Source organism: Pelophylax lessonae (genome assembly GCF_965119305.1).
Source record: "Pelophylax lessonae genome assembly, chromosome: 2".
NCBI lineage: Eukaryota > Metazoa > Chordata > Amphibia > Anura > Ranidae > Pelophylax > Pelophylax lessonae.
Genome location: NC_138769.1, coordinates 54028865 through 54048440, shown reverse-complemented (window position 1 = coordinate 54048440; position 19576 = coordinate 54028865). Strand labels below are relative to the sequence as shown.

General features: G+C 43.6%; 1 protein-coding gene across 1 annotated transcript in view; it reads right to left on the bottom strand.

Moving 5' to 3' along the window:
- The window catches only part of HLCS (holocarboxylase synthetase), a 294423-nt gene extending 276040 nt beyond the window's left edge, over positions 1–18383 (bottom strand). Inside the window, exons 1-3 of the mRNA XM_082247766.1 lie at positions 18326–18383; positions 8621–8969; positions 5041–5184 (exon numbers count right to left, since the gene is read on the bottom strand). Of these exons, the coding sequence (XP_082103892.1) occupies positions 5041–5184; positions 8621–8845 (369 nt within the window). The 5' untranslated portion in view covers positions 8846–8969; positions 18326–18383. The remainder of the gene's footprint in view (positions 1–5040; positions 5185–8620; positions 8970–18325) is intronic.
- Positions 18384–19576: the final 1193 nt, after the last annotated feature.

The following is a 19576-nucleotide window of genomic DNA, read 5'->3' as shown; positions in this document are numbered from 1 at the left end:
CCTCGAAACGCGTAAGCCACATCAGGTTTTGGAGGACACCATCACGCTATCCAGCAGTAGAGAAGTGTCCTGAAAGCGAGCGTTGCCCATTTCCTACATGCTTGTTCATATGCTACGTTTGTGAGTATATTGTACGCTACCCTTCTTTGATTTTAATAAACTTTTAAGTGGGTAATGCACAAGGTCGGTGCGCCCTTCTCTTGTTGTTTTCTTGTAGTGCCTTTTGGATACCCTTGGTCCTGAGGGGGGCAGCAAGACCACTTAATTTGTGTCATAAAACCGCCTAGAAGATTCACCTTCCCGCATACCACTCGAGCGCAGGAGAGATATTGTTGTTTTTTGGAAATTCTCTGATACACCTTTCGGGACGGCTTATGGTAGAGAAATGAACATTCAATTCACGGGCAAAAGCTCTGGTAGACATTCCTGCAGTCAGCATGCCAATTCCACGCTCCCTAAAAAAATTGCGACATCTGTGCCATTGTGCTGTGTGATAAAACTGCACATTTAGAGCGGCCTTTTATTGTGGCCAGCCTAAGGCACACCTGTGCAATAATCATGCTGTCTAATCAGCATCTTGATATGCAACACCTGTGAGGTGGATGAATTATCTCGGCAAAGGAGAAGTGATCACTAACACAGATTTAGACAGATTTGTGAACAATATTTGAGAGAAATAGGCCTTTTGTGTACATAGAAAAAAGTCTTAGATCTTTGAGTTCAGCTCTTGAAAAATGGGGGCAAAAACAAAAAAGTGTTGCGTTTATAATTTTGTTTTGTGTATATACAATATGCTCCAACTTGTAGACTCTCAAAAATACAGCATTAGAGCTGTAGTACACAGAGGAGCCTTGACGCTGGCACTGCGGCTTCCACATATATTTGCAAATGTGTGCAACTAAAACCTCTGGGAAATTTTTGTCTGTTTGTGTTGGGGACGGGGAGATTTGGATGTAAATTTGGGTAACATCTGGACATACAGCTTAAGAGATTATTAGATCTAGCCATCATAATTATTGATGTGTTTCAGCCTCTTACATAGGCCTTAGTCATGACTAAACTATGTAAGAGGCTGAAACGCGTCAATTATTACAGGTGTTGATTCCTTTTAATGGATGGACCTAATAAAATCGTATAGGTTTTATTTTTGAGACATTGTGGTGCCGGAACTTTTTCTCTTTCATTGGATGTTTAAATGCACTGGGGCTATCCAAGCACATGATTCTCTATCTCCTCCTGTTTATCCTTAAGGGCTATTTTGGGCTAGCAGCGTGATTTTTAGAGATATACAGCTTAACCACTTACCGCATACTAACGTACCCATACGTCGGGTAACTTTGCGGGGTTATACCGGGATGATGCCTCTAGCTAGAGACATCATCCCGGTACCGTGGTTTGAAGCCGACGGTCGGCTTTCCGTCGGTAACGACCAATGCGGCTCGGGAGCCGCTCGATCGTTACCCGGGTGAGCGGGAGGGGACATCCCCCCCCTCCCGCCGCCTTCCGTGGCTTTGCTCGGGGCTCCCGTCCCACCGGGAGCCCCGAGCACCCAGCCGGCACGTCCGCCGGCTGGATGGAGTCCCGATGAATGCCGGAAACGGCATAGATCGGGTCTCCGATGACGTAACTCGGAGGCGGCGTCCATGACGTCACTTCCGGGTTACTGTGCTGCAAAAGGCGGCAGATTTGAAAAACGGCTGTATGCAAAAATGCCGTTTTCGGCGTTTTGCATACAGGGAAGTGTAGTGGAGGGGTCGAGGGTCTTTTAGACCCTCGATCCCTCCATAAAGTGTACCTGTCACTGCATATTGGTGTCACAAGGAATGTTTACATTGCTTGTGACAGCAATAAAAGTGATCAGATTTATTTTTTTTTTTTAAAAAAACCTGTAATAAAGTTAAAAAAATAAATAAATAAATAGGAAAAAAAAAAAAATTTAGCCGCCCCCATCACCTCGCGCACACAAAAAAAAACGTAGAGAGTGAGAGAGTGGGCAATAATTAAAAAAAAAGAGCTGCACTCCAACTCTAAACTGGTAACCGTTAAATAAATTTAAAACGTCGCAGATTGAGATCTCTATTGACCATAGATTGTCGCCATCCCACGGGGGGGGGGGGGGGGGGGTGCAATTTTAAACCGTAACATGTTAGGTATCTATTTACTCGGCGTGACATCATCTTTCACAATATACAAAAAAAATGGGCTAACTTTAATGTTTAGTATTTTTTTAAATGCAGTGAAATGTGATTTTTCTAATTTTTTCCAAAAAAATGGCGTTTTAAAGACCGCTGCGCAAATACCGCGTGACAAAAAATTTGGCAATGACCGACATTTTATTCTCCAGAGTCTTTGCTAAAAAAATATATATATATATATATATATATATATATATATATATATATATATATATATATATATATATATATATATATATATATATATATATAATGTTTGGGGGTTCTAAGTAGTTTTCTAGGAAAAAATACTGGTTTTAACTTGTAAACAAAAAGTGTCCGAAATAGGGCTGGGGCTTAAGTGGTTAAGAGTACCTGTATACATGAGACAACAATCACCCAATTTAACCATTTTCAATACACAAAGGCTGACCATTGGCAAATTTTTTTTTTTGTTTGTTTAACCAGCGGATTGAAAAAAAAAAAAACCTGACCCAATTACCCCATCCACTCACCCAATGGATGCGGGAATCCTCCCCCGTTGTGTCTGTATTCTGGCAGTGGGGAGACTTTCTCCCCGTCAGAATACACTGATCAGCGCTGCAGTCCACTGCCTGCAGCGCTGATTGAGCACGTTTCCAACAGGGTGGTTGAACGGAAGTTGATCGGCAGTGGCAAACACTCAAACACAGTCATTGATAGAGGAGGGCTTTTTGGTTACCTCTAGTCCACCTCACCATGACCTGTCTAGGTATACTGATTTTTCAAATAGAAAGTATAACCATATAGGTTAATGTGAGAAGGGATTGAATAAATCAAAACGTATTACAGTGCATAGCACACTAATGCCTTCTTAGAACAGAAGGTATTCACTTGTCTTATTCCATCACATATCCCGAAAATAAGAGGGGTATTCCTGATTTCAGTATGCAGCCATGCAAATAATTTCTTTATGCCCCATCAGCCAGATGCACACCCGGAACCACTGGTGTATAGTGAAAATAAAGCCTAATGTTACTGAACCATTTATTCCAAACTACACATAGTAGTTTCAGGTTTTTCGGCCATCATCAGTGCAGTGTATGGAAACCATGACATCTGCAGGGTACGGCGGTATATGGAAACCATGTCTTCTATGGAGTAAGGTAGTAAGAAGAAACCATAAATTCAATTGAGTAAGGCAGCTTATAGAAACCATGGCTTCTAGGGAGTAGGGCAGTGTATGGAAACTATTTCTTCTATGGAATAGTGCAGTGTATGGAAACTATTTCTTCTATGGAATAGTGCAGTGTATGGAAACCATGGCTTCTATTGAGAAGGGTAGTGCATGGAAACCATGGCTTCTATTGAGTAGGGCAGTGCATGAAAATCGTGACTTCTAATTGACTAGGGCACTGTATGAAAACTATTTCTTCTGTAGAGTAGGGCAGTGCGTAGAAACCATGGATTCCATGAAGAAGGGCAATATATGTTAATCAAGGCTTCTATGAAGTAGGGCAGTGTGTGAAAACCATGGCATCTCCAAAGTAGAGCAGTGTATGGAAATCATGGCTTCTATTGAGTAAGGCCCTGTATGGAAACTATTTCTTCTGTAAAGTATGGCAATGGCAGTGTATGGGGACCATGGCTTCTGTGGAGTAGGGCAAGGTATGAAAACCATGGCTTTCTGGAGTGTGGCAGTGTATGGAAACTATGCCTTCCATTAAGTAGGTAGTATACAGAAAACATGGCTTTTATTGAGTAAAGCAGTATACAGAAACCATGGCTTCCATGGAGTATGGCAGAGTATGGAAACTATTGCTTCTATTGAGTAGGGCAGTCCATGGAAACCATGACTTCTAATTGACTAGGGCACTGTATGAAAACTATTTCTTCTGTAGAGTAGGGCAGTGCATAGAAACCATGGATTCCATGAAGAAGGGCAATATATGTTAATCAAGGCTTCTATGAAGTAGGGCAGTGTGTGAAAACCATGGCATCTCCAAAGTAGAGCCACTAGTTTATGGAAATCATGGCTTCTATTGAGTAAGGCCCTGTATGGAAACTATTTCTTCTGTAAAGTATGGCAATGGCAGTGTATAGGGACCATGGCTTCTGTGGAGTAGGGCAAGGTATGAAAACCATGGCTTTCTGGAGTGTGGCAGTGTATGGAAACTATGCCTTCAATTAAGTAGGTAGTATACAGAAAACATGGCTTTTATTGAGTAAAGCAGTATATAGAAACCATGGCTTCCATGGAGTATGGCAGAGTATGGAAACTATTGCTTCTATTGAGTAGGGCAGTATATGGAAACTATTGCTTCTATTGAGTAGGGCAGTATATGGAAACTATTGCTTCTATTGAGTAGGGCAGTCCATTGAAACCATGGCTTCTAATTGAGTAGGGCACTGTATTTAAACTATTTCTTCTGTAGAGTAGGGTAGTGTATGGAATCCATGGCTTCCATGGAGAAGGGCAAAATATGTTAACCAAGGCTTGGTAACTATTTCTTCTATGGAATAGGGTAGTGTATGAAAACCATAGTGTCTATGAAGTAGGGCAGTGTATGGAAACCATGGTTTCTATGGAGTAGGGCATGGGTCGGACTCAACGAGACAAGTATAACAACAGAGGTTATGTTGAGAAGAGACAACTTTACAACTACTTTACAAATAAAAATTGCCCAAAATTTCAGGTTAAGCAGTGAAATGCAAGTCAAGAGGGAAATTCAGGCAGGTGGTTTATTATAAAGAACTCCCCTCTTACTTCCAGGCTCCCCCCTCCTCCAGTTTATATCAGGAAGACCTCTGCTTACTTAAACTTTGGGCTGAAAGATTTACACAACATGGAGTTGAAAATAAGACACAAAAGATAGGAAAGGCTCACCTTTTTGTTAGAGTGTGATGTAGCGGATAAGGTTTCACTGGGTAATGAGACACTCTCAGCAATAAAGGCAATTTGCCTGGCTTCTAGATCTCTATCACTGGGAGATCCTAGTAACAAATTCCACTTGTTCAGATCTTCAAAGCACTAAAAAAAATAAAAAAAAAATAAAAAAGAGACTTCAGAAATCTATGATATTAAGCCTGTTCATAAGAAGCAGGTACTCTTCACTAATGTCACATAATATCATATCACACAGGCATGATGTCCAAAACCTTAAAAATGGCAGATATTACAGATCACTAGTCCTTAGAGGTGGTGTCTGCATTCGTTTTTTACTGTACAGCTCTTTTCCCCTCAATATTCACCTTATAATCCAGGCAGTAATACACTGCCTGGTTCTAAAGTGACAACGCTCGCTGTACTACATCTATAGAGTAGCACGGTTGTCACCCTAGGACAAGAAGTGTTTGTGCAACATGATGCAACTCTCTGCATCTGAACATCCAATTGCAAGGCTAAAGAACGGTCATCTGGTGGCAGGGGAAGGGTGCTTAGCCCTGTGTAAGTTCTAACCCATAGCCCAAGGAGGGCTTAATATCTGTGTTCTGGATGATGAAAGGGGTGGCGGAAGGGCATGGGCATGGGGAATGCAAGTATCAGTAGTGGAGGGAGCAGGCTAGAATGTGCATTGGTTACTTTGAACTTAGAACAGATTCACTTTAAAAGTACAGGTGTACAGTGCCTTGCGAAAGTATTTCAAACATAATATAGATATAGATATAATATAAATATATATTTATAAAATAAATATTTCAAATATAATATAGATATAAAACTGTAATTTTTTGTGAAGAATCAACAACAAGTGGGACACAATCAGGAAGTGGAACGAAATTTATTGGATATTTCAAACTTTGTTAATAAAAAACTGAAAAATTGGGCGTGCAAAATTATTCAGCCCCTTTACTTTCAGTGCAGCAAACTCTCTCCAGAAGTTCAGTGAGGATCTCTGAATGATCCAATGTTGACCTAAATGACTAATGATGATAAATAGAATCCACCTGTGTGTAATCAAGTCTCCATATAAATGCACCTGCACTGTGATAGTCTCAGAGGTCCGTTTAAAGCGCAGAGAGCATCATGAAGAACAAGGAACACACCAGGCAGGTCCGAGATACTGTTGTGGAGAAGTTTAAAGCCGGATTTGGATACAAAAAGATTTCCTAAGCTTTAAACATCCCAAGGAGCACTGTGCAAGTGATAATATTGAAATTGAAGGAGTATTAGACCACTGCAAATCTACGAAAGACCTGGCCATCCCTCTAAACTTTCAGCTCATACAAGGAGAAGACTGATCAGAGATGCAGCCAAGAGGCCCATGATCACTCTGGATGAACTGCAGAGATCTTCAGCTGAGGTGGGAGACTCTGTCCAGAGAACAACAATCAGTCGTATACTGCACAAATCTGGCCTTTATGGAAGAGTGGCAAGAAGAAAGCCATTTCTTAACCACTTGCCGACTGCCTAACGCCGATCTACGTCGGCAGTCAGCCCCTCACAGGCAAAGTGACGTAGGGCTACGTCACTAGCTTGTGAGGGTCTAGGGAGCGAGCGCGCGCCCCCGGAGGCGCGCTCCCGCTCCCGCGTGGTCACGGACCCCCCCGCGCGTGTGACCGGCGGACCCGATGTCCGCCGGACACTCGGCGATCGGCGGGGGAGAGGGAGAATGTCAGGCAGCTTGTGTAAACAAGCCACCTGTCATTCTCCTTGCTGTTAGGATACTGATCACTCGGATCTAGTATGTAGATCCGTTGATCAGTGTCCATACAGCTCAAGCCCCAGCCAATCACAGTAGAAAGCACGCCCCTAGGGATACACACAGCCCCTCCCTCCCAAATAAAGTTAACCCCTTCACTACCAGTGTATTTTTACAGTAACAGTGCATATATATAGCACTGATTACTGTAGAAATGTCACTGGTAACCCCAAAAGTGTCAAAAATGTCAGTCAAGGGTCCGATCTGTCCGCCCCAATGTCGCAGTACCGCAAAAAAAAAAAAACGCAGATCGCCGCCATTACACGTTAAAAAAAAAAAACAACAAAAATGACAGAAATCTTTCCCTTTGTTAGTAAACGCGATAACTTTTGCGCAAACCAATCAAAATACGCTTTTTACAATTTTTTTTACCAAACATAGGTAGCATAAAACAAATTGGCCGAAAAAGTAAAAAAATTTTGATTTTTAAATTTTTTTTTGGGGAATTTCATATAAAAAAATGTGAAAAATATTGCTATTTTTGCAAAATTGACGCTCTTTTTTTGTTTATAGCGCGTGATCAAAAAATCGCACAGGTGATCAAATACCACCAAAAGAAAGCTCTGTTAGTGGGAAAAAAAGGACGCCAAATTCGTTTAGGTACAGCGTCGTACGACCGCGCAATTGTCCGTTAAAGTCACGCAGTGCCGAATCGCAAAATACCCCCTGGTCGGAATGGGGGTAAAATCTTCCGGGGCTTAAGTGGTTAAAGATATCCATAAAAAGTGTCGTTTAAAGTTTGCCACAAGCCACCTGGGAGACACACCAAACATGTGGAAGAAGGTGCTCTGGTCAGATGAAACCAAAATCAAACTTTTTGGCAACAATGCAAAACGTTATGTTTGGAGTAAAAGCAACACAGCTCATCACCCTGAACACACCATCCCCACTGTCAAACATGGTGGTGGCAGCATCATGGTTTGGGCCTGCTTTTCTTCAGCAGGGACAGGGAAGATGGTTAAAATTGATGGGAAGATGGATGGAGCCAAATACAGGACCATTCTGGAAGAAAACCTGATGGAGTCTGCAAAAGACCTGAGACTGGGATGGAGATTTGTCTTCCAACAAGACAATGATCCAAAACATAAAGCAAAATCTACAATGGAATGGTTCACAAATAAACATATCCAGGTGTTAGAATGGACAAGTCAAAGTCCAGACCTGAATCCAATCGAGAATCTGTGGAAAGAACTGAAAACTGCTGTTCACAAACGCTCTCCATCCAACCTCACTGAGCTCGAGCTGTTTTGCAAGGAGGAATGGGCAAAAATTTCAGTCTCTCGATGTGCAAAACTGATAGAGACATACCCCAAGTAACTTACAGCTGTAATCGCAGCAAAAGGTGGCGCTACAAAGTATTAACTTAAGGGGGCTGAATAATTTTGCACGCCCAATTTTTCAGTTTTTTATTTGTTAAAAAAGTTTGAAATATCCATAAATTTCGTTCCACTTCATGATTGTGTCCCACTTGTTGTTGAATCTTCAAAAAAAAATTTCAGTTTTATTTCTTTATGTTTGAAGCCTGAAATGTGGCATAAGGTCGAAAAGTTCAAGGGGGCCGAATACTTTCGCAAGGCACTGTAGGTAATACACAACCAACAATATTTCGGAAGACATTGCAATAAAACTACAAAGGACAGCAGAACAGCAACAAACAAGTACATGAAGAAGGAATAGTATACAAGAAGGAGTAGAAGTGGAGAGGCCCTGAAAAGCTTATGCCACCCTAGAGGTAGGATTTACAAATGAGAAAACAAAAAATACCTGGGCACTTTCAATGAAGAAGGCTTTGTTGCCCAAATGAAGGCAGAACTTATCCTCACCGGAACCCTGTGCGCCTCTATGGATCTTTTTCTCCTTTTCCCGAGGATGGGTGCAAAACGTGAAGGAGCTGGTTCTATGGAACTGGCGCACGCAGCTCCTGATCAGTAAAGCGTGGGAGGACCGGTAGCGTAGCCACAAGTATACGTAGCAGAGGGTAATGAGCATGACGTTCAATGGCCTGGTGGACGGAAGGGAGGGCGTGTCAGTGCCCTCGGGTCGGTGCCATACGGGTGACAGATGCCAAGAGCCCAGAGGGTAAACGTTCCTTCTAGCCTCATCAAATCCTGCTCTAAAAACAGAAAATAAAAAATTATAATGCAAAGTCCAAAAGGATAAAAACCTATTCTACAGCAGAAAGCTAACACATAATCTCAAATCTGGGTGGGCACCTTTGGATTCAAAACCTGCTGGCATCTTTCATCTTAAGCTGGCAACACGATACAAACTTTTCCAACAAGTATGTAGTACAGGGGGCTTCCCAAAAAACAATTCAATCCAAATCCAATCAGGTAGGCCCTTGCACTGTATTATTATTCAGGATTTGTATAGTGCCAACTGTTTGCACAGTGATTTACAAAGTAAAGAGAGACAGTACAGTTATAATACAATGCAAGACAAGAGGGTAAAGGGCCGTACACACTTGACGAAAATCGGACGAAATATCCTCCGATTTTTCTCTGTATTCTCAGCGTTCATTACCGTTTTTACCGTTTTTAGTCGACATTGCATAAATGTTCACAAAATTTCTCGTCCGATTTTTCTTATTTTTGGCACATTTGTTCCTAGACTTCCGGGTTGTCAGCAACTTCAGATCATGCGCGGTCTTTCGTATCCGATTTTTCACAGACGTACTGCATACACATTAAACGAAAATCGGTTGTCTGGGGACGGACGATAAAAATTTTGGTGTTTGTCCCTCCGTTTTTTTTTCGTTGAAAATGTCGGCATCGGCTGCTGAAAGTTGTGTACACACTAGCCAAAAATCGGACGATTTCACATCGGGCGGCAATTTTCGGCAGATTTTCTACTAGTGTGTACCCCACTTAACCACTTTAACACTGCTCACATTGCTGCTACTGCAGCAATGTGGCTCGTTATCGTCCAGCGACGTAGACCTACGTCGCTGGACTCCGCCCTTTGTGGGTGGCGCGCGCGCGCTGCCGGAGGCTCCCTCCCGCTGTTTTCAGTCACAGCGGGAGTCGGGCCAGGGGAGGAGCGGTGGCGATCGCCGCTGCTCTTCCCTGATCGTCGGGGAATCTAGTGTGGAGATCCACCCGCTTGTGTAAACAGAGCGGGCGGATCTCCTAAGTGACAAGGAGTGACAGATTGCAGGGTTCAGCATAGCTGAACATGCGATCTGTCCTTGTGTCACTCAGTCACCTCCCCCCCCACACGTTAGTAAGCACCAGGCATACATTAACCCCTCCCTCTCCAATAAAATTAACCCCTTTCCTGCCAGTGTCATTTTTACAGTAACAGTGCATATTTATAGCACTGATTATTGTAGTAATGTCACTGGAACCCCTAAAAGTGTCAAAAATGTCAGTCAAGGGTCCGATCTGTCCGCTGCAATGTCACAGTCCCGGAAAAAAAAAAAAAAAATCACAGATCGCCGCCATTAGTCGTTAAAAAAAAAAAAAAACACCAAATATGACAGAAATCTTTCCCTTAGTTAGTAAACGCAATAACTTTTGCGCAAACCAATCCAAATACCCTTATTGTGATTTTTTTTACCAAACATAGGTAGCAGAAAACAAATTGGCCAAAAATGAAAATTAAAATATATATTTTAACATTTTTTTGGGGGGGAATTTCATATAAAAAAATGTTAAAAATATTATTTTTTCAAAATAAACGCTCTTTTTTTGTTTATAGCGCAAAAAGTAAAAAAATCGCACAGGTGATCAAATACCACCAAAAGAAAGCTCTGTTTGTGGGAAAAAAAGAACGTAAATTTAGTTTGGGTACAGCATTGCATGACCAGGCAATTGTCAGTTAAAGTCGCACAGCGCCGAATCGCAAAAAGTGGCCTGGACGTAAGACAGCAAAATCCTCCGGTGGTAAAGTGGTTAAGGACTGCATTGTTAATGAGAGCCTACAATCTAAAATGGAAGGGCAAATTATACAAAACAGTGATAACTTTGAGGGTTAAGTTGATGGAGAAAGCAGAAGTACAGTCTTTAGGTAGAGGCAGGATAGGTTTCCCTGAAAAGATGAGTTTTCAAGGATGGCCTAAAGGCAGACAAAGTAGGAAAAAGTAGAACAGACTGGGGTAGGGAGTTCCAGAAGAAGAGAGAGGCTCTGGAGATGTCCTAGATGCAAACATGAAGGTGACCAGACAGCTAGAAAGCAGGAGGTCTTGAGAAGAACAAAGAGGATGGTTTGGGTGATATTTTGAGACAAGGTTGGTTTGTAGCTTAGGGCAGTTGGATGGATGGCTCTGCAGTTAGAATTCACTGGGTTGAGTGGAAGCTAATGGAGGAATTGGCAGAGATGGTGGGTGAACACTGAACGCTTGGCAAAGTGGATGAGTCTAGCAGCAGATTTCACAATGGACTGAACAGGTAATGTAAATCTATGTAAATCTAGGCTAATGAAAAGGGAGCCGAATTAGAAGCTTTATGGTGCCATTTGTTAAGAAGGGACATATTTTGGAAATTTTATGGCAAGATTTGGACAGTAATTGAATGTGGGTGGAAACGAGAGGTCAGAATCCAGGATAACACCTAGCACCCTGGTATAAGCAGTTAACCACTTGCCGACTGCCGCACGACTATTTACGTCGGCAGTCAGCCCCTCACAGGCAGGGTGACGTAGATCTACGTCGCTACCTTGTGAGGGTCTAGGGAGCGAGCGCGCGCTCCCGCGTGGTCACGGACCCCCCCCGCGCGTGTGACTGGGGGACCCGATGTCCGCTGGTCACTCTGCGATTGTCGGTGGGGAGGGAGAAAGTCAGGCGGCTAGTGTAAACAAGCCGCCTGTCATTCTCCCCTGTGTAGAAACAATGATCATACGGTTCTACTATGTAGGACCGTTGATCACTGTTCCTACAGCTCAAGCCACAGCCAATCACAGTTAGAATCACGCCCCTAGGGACACACTCCCTCTCATAAAAAGTTAACCCCTTCACTGCCAGTGTAATTTTACAGTAACAATGCTTATGTATAACACTGATTACTGTAGAAATGTCACTGGTAACCCCAAAAATGTCAAGGGTCCGATCTGTCCGCCGCAATGTCGCAGTCCCGCAAAAAAATAAAAAAACGCAGATCGCCGCCATTACTCGTTAAAAAAAAAAAAAAACAACAACAAAAATTACAAAAATCTTTCCCTTTATTAGTAAACGCGATAAGTTTGCGCAAACCAATCAAAATACGCGTTTTGCGATTTTTTTTACCAAACATAGGTAGCATAAAACAAATTGGCCGAAATTATTAAAAAAATTTGATTTTTACATTTTTTTTGGGAGGAATTTCATATAAAAAAAATTTGAAAAATATTGCTATTTTTGCAAAATTGACGCTCTTTTTTTGTTTATAGCGCATGATCAAAAAAAAAAAAAAAAAAAATCACACAGGTGATCAAATACACCAAAAGAAAGCTCTGTTTGTGGGAAAAAAAGGACGCCAAATTTGTTTAGGTACAGCGTCACACGACCACGCAATTGTCCGTTAAAGTCACGCAGTGCCGAATCGCAAAAAATAGGACCTGGTCAGGAAGGGGGTAAAATCTTCCGGGGCTTAAATGGTTAATTAGCCATATTCCCATCAAACACGCTTTCGGGATAGGCTCTAAAATAATAGGAGCTGTAGCAACTACCAGCTAGAGACTGGAACATGTATAGTAGATATTTGCCAGCACACCACAGATCTGTCATTGATACAGTATCTCACAAAAGTTATTACACCCCTCACATTTTTGTAAATATTTTATTCTATCTTTTCATGTGACAACACTGAAGAAATGACACTTTGCTACAATGTAAAGTAGTGAGTGTACAGCTTGTAAAAACAGTGTCAATTTGCTGTCTCTTCAAAATAACAACACACAGCCATTTATTTCTAAACCACTGACAACAAAAGTAAGTACACAACTAAGTGAAAATGTCCAAATTAGGCCCAATTAGCCATTTTCCCTCCCCGGTGTCATGTGACTCGTTAGTGTTACAAGGTCTCAGGTGTGAATTTGGTGTTATCGCTCGCACTCTCATACTGGTCACTGGAAGTTCAACATGGCACCTCATGGCAAAGAACTCTCTGAGGATCTGAAAAAAAAAGAATGGTTTCTCTACATAAAGAGGCTAGGCTATAAGATTGCCAAGACCCTGAAACTGAGGTGCAGCACAGTGGCCAATACCATACAGAGGTTTAGCAGGACAGGTTCCACTCAGGACAGGCCTTGCCATGGTCGACCATAGAGGTTGAGTGCACGTGCTCAGCGTCATATCCAGAGGTTCATATCCAGAGAATCCAGAAGGCTGATTGGCCCCTCCCACAGCTCTGCGCAGCCTGGTGATGATGTCACTGCTACTTATACAAGGTAATATCTGGGTCTGTTTGGTACTTACAAAGTGGATGTATATTCTTTGTGGCTAGTGAGGAAGTTATTTAACCTCTTGCCGATCATGCTATAACCCTATGTCGGTTACAGCACAGCCGCACATTTCTGGGAGGGCATCTAATAAAGCCCTCCCATAACCCTGCCTCTCCTGGGGTGCGCATCGGGAGTGCTCTGTGATTGCTGTGTCCTTCAGACACAGATGGTCACAGATCAGAATAAAGGGCCAATCACAGCGGCCCTTTACCATGTTTTCAGCTGTGTCTGATCATAGTGTAAACAGGATTTGCCGGAGACAGCGCACGAGGAGAGGAGAGCCGGTAAGCGGCAATCCACACTGGGGACATCTACATTGATAATTAGGGCACTAATCATAAGTGTCCCGATTATCAGTGCAGCCCCAACAGTGCCCATCAGGGATGCCTGTCAGTGTTGCCCATCAGGGATGCCTGTCAGTGTTGCCCATCAGGGATGCCTGTCAGTGCCGCCCATCAGGGATGCCTGTCAGTGCCGCCCATCAGGGATGCCTGTCAGTGCCGCCCATCAGGGATGCCTGTCAGTGCCGCCCATCAGGGATGCCTGTCAGTGTTGCCCATCAGGGGTGCCTGTCAGTGCCACCCATCAGGGGTGCCTGTCAGTGCCGCCCATCAGGGGTGCCTGTCAGTGCCGCCCATCAGGGATGCCTGTCAGTGTTGCCCATCAGGGGTGCCTGTCAGTGTTGCCCATCAGGGGTGCCTGTCAGTGTTGCCCATCAGGGGTGCCCGTCAGTGCCGCCCATCAGGGGTGCCCGTCAGTGCCGCCCATCAGGGGTGCCCGTCAGTGCCGCCCATCAGGGGTGCCCGTCAGTGCCGCCCATCAGTGTTGCCTGTCAATGCCACCCATCAGTGTTGCCTGTCAATGCCACCCATCAGTGCTGCCTCATTAGCACCCATCAGTGCAGCCTCAACAGTGCCCATCAGTGAAGCCTCAACAGCGCCCATTAGTGATGCTTGTCAGTGCCGCCCATCAGTGCCGCTTCATCAGCACCACCTCATCAGCGTCCATTGGTGAAGCTGGTCAGTATTGCCCATCAGTGCCTCCTCATCAGTGCCCATTAGGGAAGAAAATAAATTACATATTAGCAAACAATTTTACTAAGAAAACTTTTTAGTTTATTTATCAGAAAATAATAAAACTCAGTGGTGATTAAATACCAGTAAAATACAACCAATAGAAAGCTTTATATGTCCCAAAAGAATTATAACACATTTATTTGGGTACAGTGTTGTATGACCGCGTAATTGTCATTTAAAGTGCAACAGCACTGAAAGTTGGTCTGGGCAGGACTGGGGTAAAAGTGCCCAGTAAGCAAATGGTTAAAGTTTTTGTGTCCCACTCCTGCCATCTCTGGCACTGCCCTTTTCTCGCTAAAGTTCCAGTCTGTAGGAGGTCCCTCAGTATCATCTTGTACAATGAAGGGCATTTAACCCTCCATTGTACATGATGGGGGCAAGCATGCAAACACTTCAAGAGGAGGATGTGGGGGACCAGTTTACCACTGGAGGAACCCTGCTGGAGTGTGGAATAAAGGATTTCTCCTTATTCTGGCACCACTAGACATAACAAGCATTTAACCCTTGCAGTCGAGGCACAATAAATAAAAGGGGTTTTGGTTTTTTTGTGCTTTAAAAGGACAAATCTCCATTTTTTTTTATTATTATTATTACAGTATATACCATACTAGCCACAAAGCATTAAAAATCCCCTTTGTGTGCCCCAAATTATTTTACAAACCCAGATATTACCTTGTAAAAGTAGCAGTGACATCATCACTAAGCTGTACATAGCATGTGCTGAGAGCAGAGCTGTGGAAGGGGTCCGCTCACTACAGGCTTCCTGCAGAAAAACAAAAGGAGGGGCGGAGACAAGACCAGCCACCCTGCAAAAGGAGAGAGAGCAGCAGTGAGCGGTCTTTATTACAGGAAGCTCCTGCAGAGAGGGAAAGTCTCACACTGGATTACTGCACAGATCTGGGGGAAATACACAAAGCACAGCAAGATACAAGGAAGAATACAGAGCATTCATGTATTTTCATATCTTGGTGTTCAGCTTTAGGGATTTAAAGCCCCCCCCCCCCATAGGCATGTGGATTATAAGGAGGGATGGGATGTCTCACTAAGAGCAAAGACCAGTGACACATCGGATTTCTACAGCAATAACATATTCCTTTTCTCAGAACCTGCAGCACAACCACCTTCCCATTCCTGAATCATTCTGCATAGAAATTTTCCATAGCCAGTGGTACAGCAAACTGAATATCATCATACAGATAGACGAGGATTGGAAAGCTTCAGTTATATCACTATAACGTTTCATCATATATGCTGAGAAAATAATAAGCAGTTTTGGGCATAAAGATAAAGTTTAATAAATTCCTGGACTGCACAACACAGCCTATCTATAGGGAAACAAATGAATTACTGCAACATATCACAGCCTATCCATCTATAGGGACACGGTGACATCAGCCACGACATAAAGCAACCTGACGTCACCGTGACATGACGCAGCCGATCCATCTATAAGGACATGGTGCCGTCACGGCGACATGACACAGCTGATTTATCTATAAGGATATGGTGCCATCAACGCGACATGATGCAGCCGATCCATCTATAAGGACATGGTGACGTCACCACGACATGACGCAGCCTATCCATCTATAAGGATATGGTGCCATCAATGCAACATGACGCAGCCTATCCATCTATAGGGACACGGTGACGTCACCGCGACATGACGCAGCCTATCCATCTATAAGGACATGGTGCCATCACCGCGACATGACGCAGCCTATCCATCTATAAGGACATGGTGCCGTCACGGCGACATGACACAGCTGATTTATCTATAAGGATATGGTGCCATCAACGCGACATGATGCAGCCTATCCATCTATAAGGACATGGTGACGTCACCACGACATGACGCAGCCTATCCATCTATAAGGATATGGTGCCATCACCGCCACATGACGCAGCCTATCCATCTATAAGGACATGGTGCCATCACCGCGACATGACACAACCTATCTAAAAGAACATGGTGCCATCACCGCAACATGACGCAGTCTATCCATAAGGACATGGTGACAAGACCGCGACATGACGCAGTCTATCCATAAGGACATGGTGACATCACCGCGACATGACGCAGCCTATCCATCTATAAAGACATGGTGACGTCACCGCGACATGACACAACCTAGCCATAAAAACGTGGTGACATCACTGCGACATGACGCAACGTATCCATAAGGACTTGGTTGACATCACTGCGACATGACACAGCCTATCCATCTATAAAGACATGGTGACGTCACCGCGACATTGACACAACCTATCCATAAGAACATGGTTGACATCACCGCGACATGACACAACAGATCCATAAAAACGTGGTGACATCACTGCGACATGACGCAACCTATCCATAAGGACATGGTTGACATCACTGCGACATGACACAGCCTATCCATCTATAAAGGCATGGTGACGTCACCGCAACATAATACAACCTATCCATAAGAACATGGTGACGTCACCGCAACATGACACAACCAATATGACGCAATCTATCCATAAGAACATGGTGACGTCACCGCAACATGACATAACCGATCCATAAAAACGTGGTGACATCACAGCGACATGACGCAATCTATCCATAAGGACATGGTTGACATCACTGCGACATGACGCAGCCTATCCATCTATAAGGACATGGTGATGTCACTGCGACATGACACAACCTATCCATAAGAACATGGTTGACATCACCGCGACATGACACAACAGATCCATAAAAACGTGGTGACATCACTGCGACATGACGCAACCTATCCATAAGGACATGGTTGACATCACTGCGACATGACACAGCCTATCCATCTATAAAGGCATGGTGACGTCACCGCAACATAATACAACCTATCCATAAGAACATGGTGACGTCACCGCAACATGACACAACCAATATGACGCAATCTATCCATAAGAACATGGTGACGTCACCGCAACATGACATAACCGATCCATAAAAACGTGGTGACATCACAGCGACATGACGCAATCTATCCATAAGGACATGGTTGACATCACTGCGACATGACGCAGCCTATCCATCTATAAGGACATGGTGATGTCACTGCGACATGACACAACCTATCCATAAGAACATGGTGCCGTCACCGTGACATGACTCAGCCTATCCATCTATAAAGGCATGGTGACATCACCGCGACATGACAACCTATCCATAAGAACATGGTGACAGCACCGCAACATGATGCAGTCTATCCATAAGGACATGGTGAAGTCACCACGACATGACACAGCCTATCCATGTATAAGGACATGGTGACGACCCTGCGACATGACACAACCTATCCATAATTAAATGGTTGACATTACTGTGACATGACGCAGTCTATCGATAAGGACATTGTGATGTCACTGCGACATGATGCAGCCTATCCATCTATAGAGACATCGTGACATCATCATGATGTAACTCAGCCTATCCATCTATATGAACACAGTGACATCACTGAAACTTGATACAATGTACCCATCCATAGGAAATAATGACAATCATATGATATGAAACAGCCTATCCATCTATAAGGACATGGTGACATAACACAGCCTATCCCTCCATCAGTATTTACTTTCACTCACACCAATGAGGCACAAGTTTCCGAATGCCTCATACTATACTGACACCCTCTGTTCACCAATCCTGAATGAACCCACAACATGTGACAGGTGCAGGGGATCTGCCATCAGTATTAGATGTAAGAGAACAGACTAGCACAGCACCATGTCATCACCTCATTGGCTGAGCAGTCACATCTCCCTGCACACAGGGGACAGGTTCTCTTTAGGTAAACACAGAAACTAACTCCATCCCATGGAGGTGCCTCCATCCTGCAGCCAGTAAGCTGCACTCCGTGTCAGGGATCAGGGCACAGTATGTACCCCCTGGACCCAGCCCCCCTCCACTCTCCACCCCAAACTGTCATCCATGACACCACCACACACAACTCACATCCACTCCAAGGGAGGCAGCACAGCGACACCAAACACTGCAGCCTGACACACACTAACCTTGCCGAGCGCGATCAGCCAATAAGACGTCCGCAGAAAGCACGCTGCTTCTGAATGGGCGCTTCTCACTTCTTTCCGGATTGGTCGGTATGTGACAGGAGAAATAATTCTCATTCGTGATTGGATAAGGCGGCCCAGCCCACGTTCTATGCAGCAGCTGAACCCGGAAGAGACGGAGGAACTACAGCAGCCTAGAGTCCAGGGAGGGGAATCCCTGGGAGGGGCGTGTCTATGGACCCTAACCCCTTCAGCACCGAGCAGTTATTACGCCAAAGCAAAAGTGATATATAATATATATATATATTCATTTTTTTTCAATGCAGTGCAAAGACAAAAAGATGCAAAGAATGGGGGGCGAGGGATTTATAAAAGTTGTCCTATTTTTTAATTATTTTGTTTATTTTATTAAAATCCGTTCCTATGTTTTGTTCCTATATTAAAAAAAGTTTTGTTAACCACCTAAGCCCCGGAAGATTTTACCCCCTTTCTGACCAGGGCCTATTTTGCGATTCGGCACTGCGTGACTTTAACGGACAATTGCGTGGTCGTGCGACGCTATACCTAAACGAATTTGATGCCCTTTTTTTCCCACAAACAGAGTTTTCTTTTGGTGGTATTTGATCACCTGTGCGATTTTTTTGATCATGCGCTATAAACAAAAAAAGAGCGTCAATTTTGCAAAAATAACAATATTTTTCACTTTTTTTTATATGAAATTCCCGCCAAAAAAATGTAAAAATCAAAATTTTTTAACATTTTCGGCCAATTTGTTTTATGCTACCTATGTTTGGTAAAAAAAAATTGCAAAAAGCGTATTTTGATTGGTTGGCACAAAAGTTATTGCGTTTACTAACAAAGGGGAAGATTTTTGTCATTTTTGTTGTTTTTTTTTTTACGCGTAATGGGGGCGATCTGCAATTTTTTTTTGCGGTACTGCGACATTGCGGCGGACAGATCGGACCCTTGACTGACATTTTTGACACTTTTGGGGTTACCAGTGACATTACTACAGTAATCAGTGCTATACATATGCACTGTTACTGTAAAATGACACTGGCAGTGAAGGGGTTAACTTTATTTGAGAGGGAGGGGTTATGTGTGTCCCTAGGGGCGTGATTCTAACTGTGATTGGCTGTGGCTTGAGGTGTAGGAACAGTGATCAACGGATCTACATAGTAGAACCGTATGATTC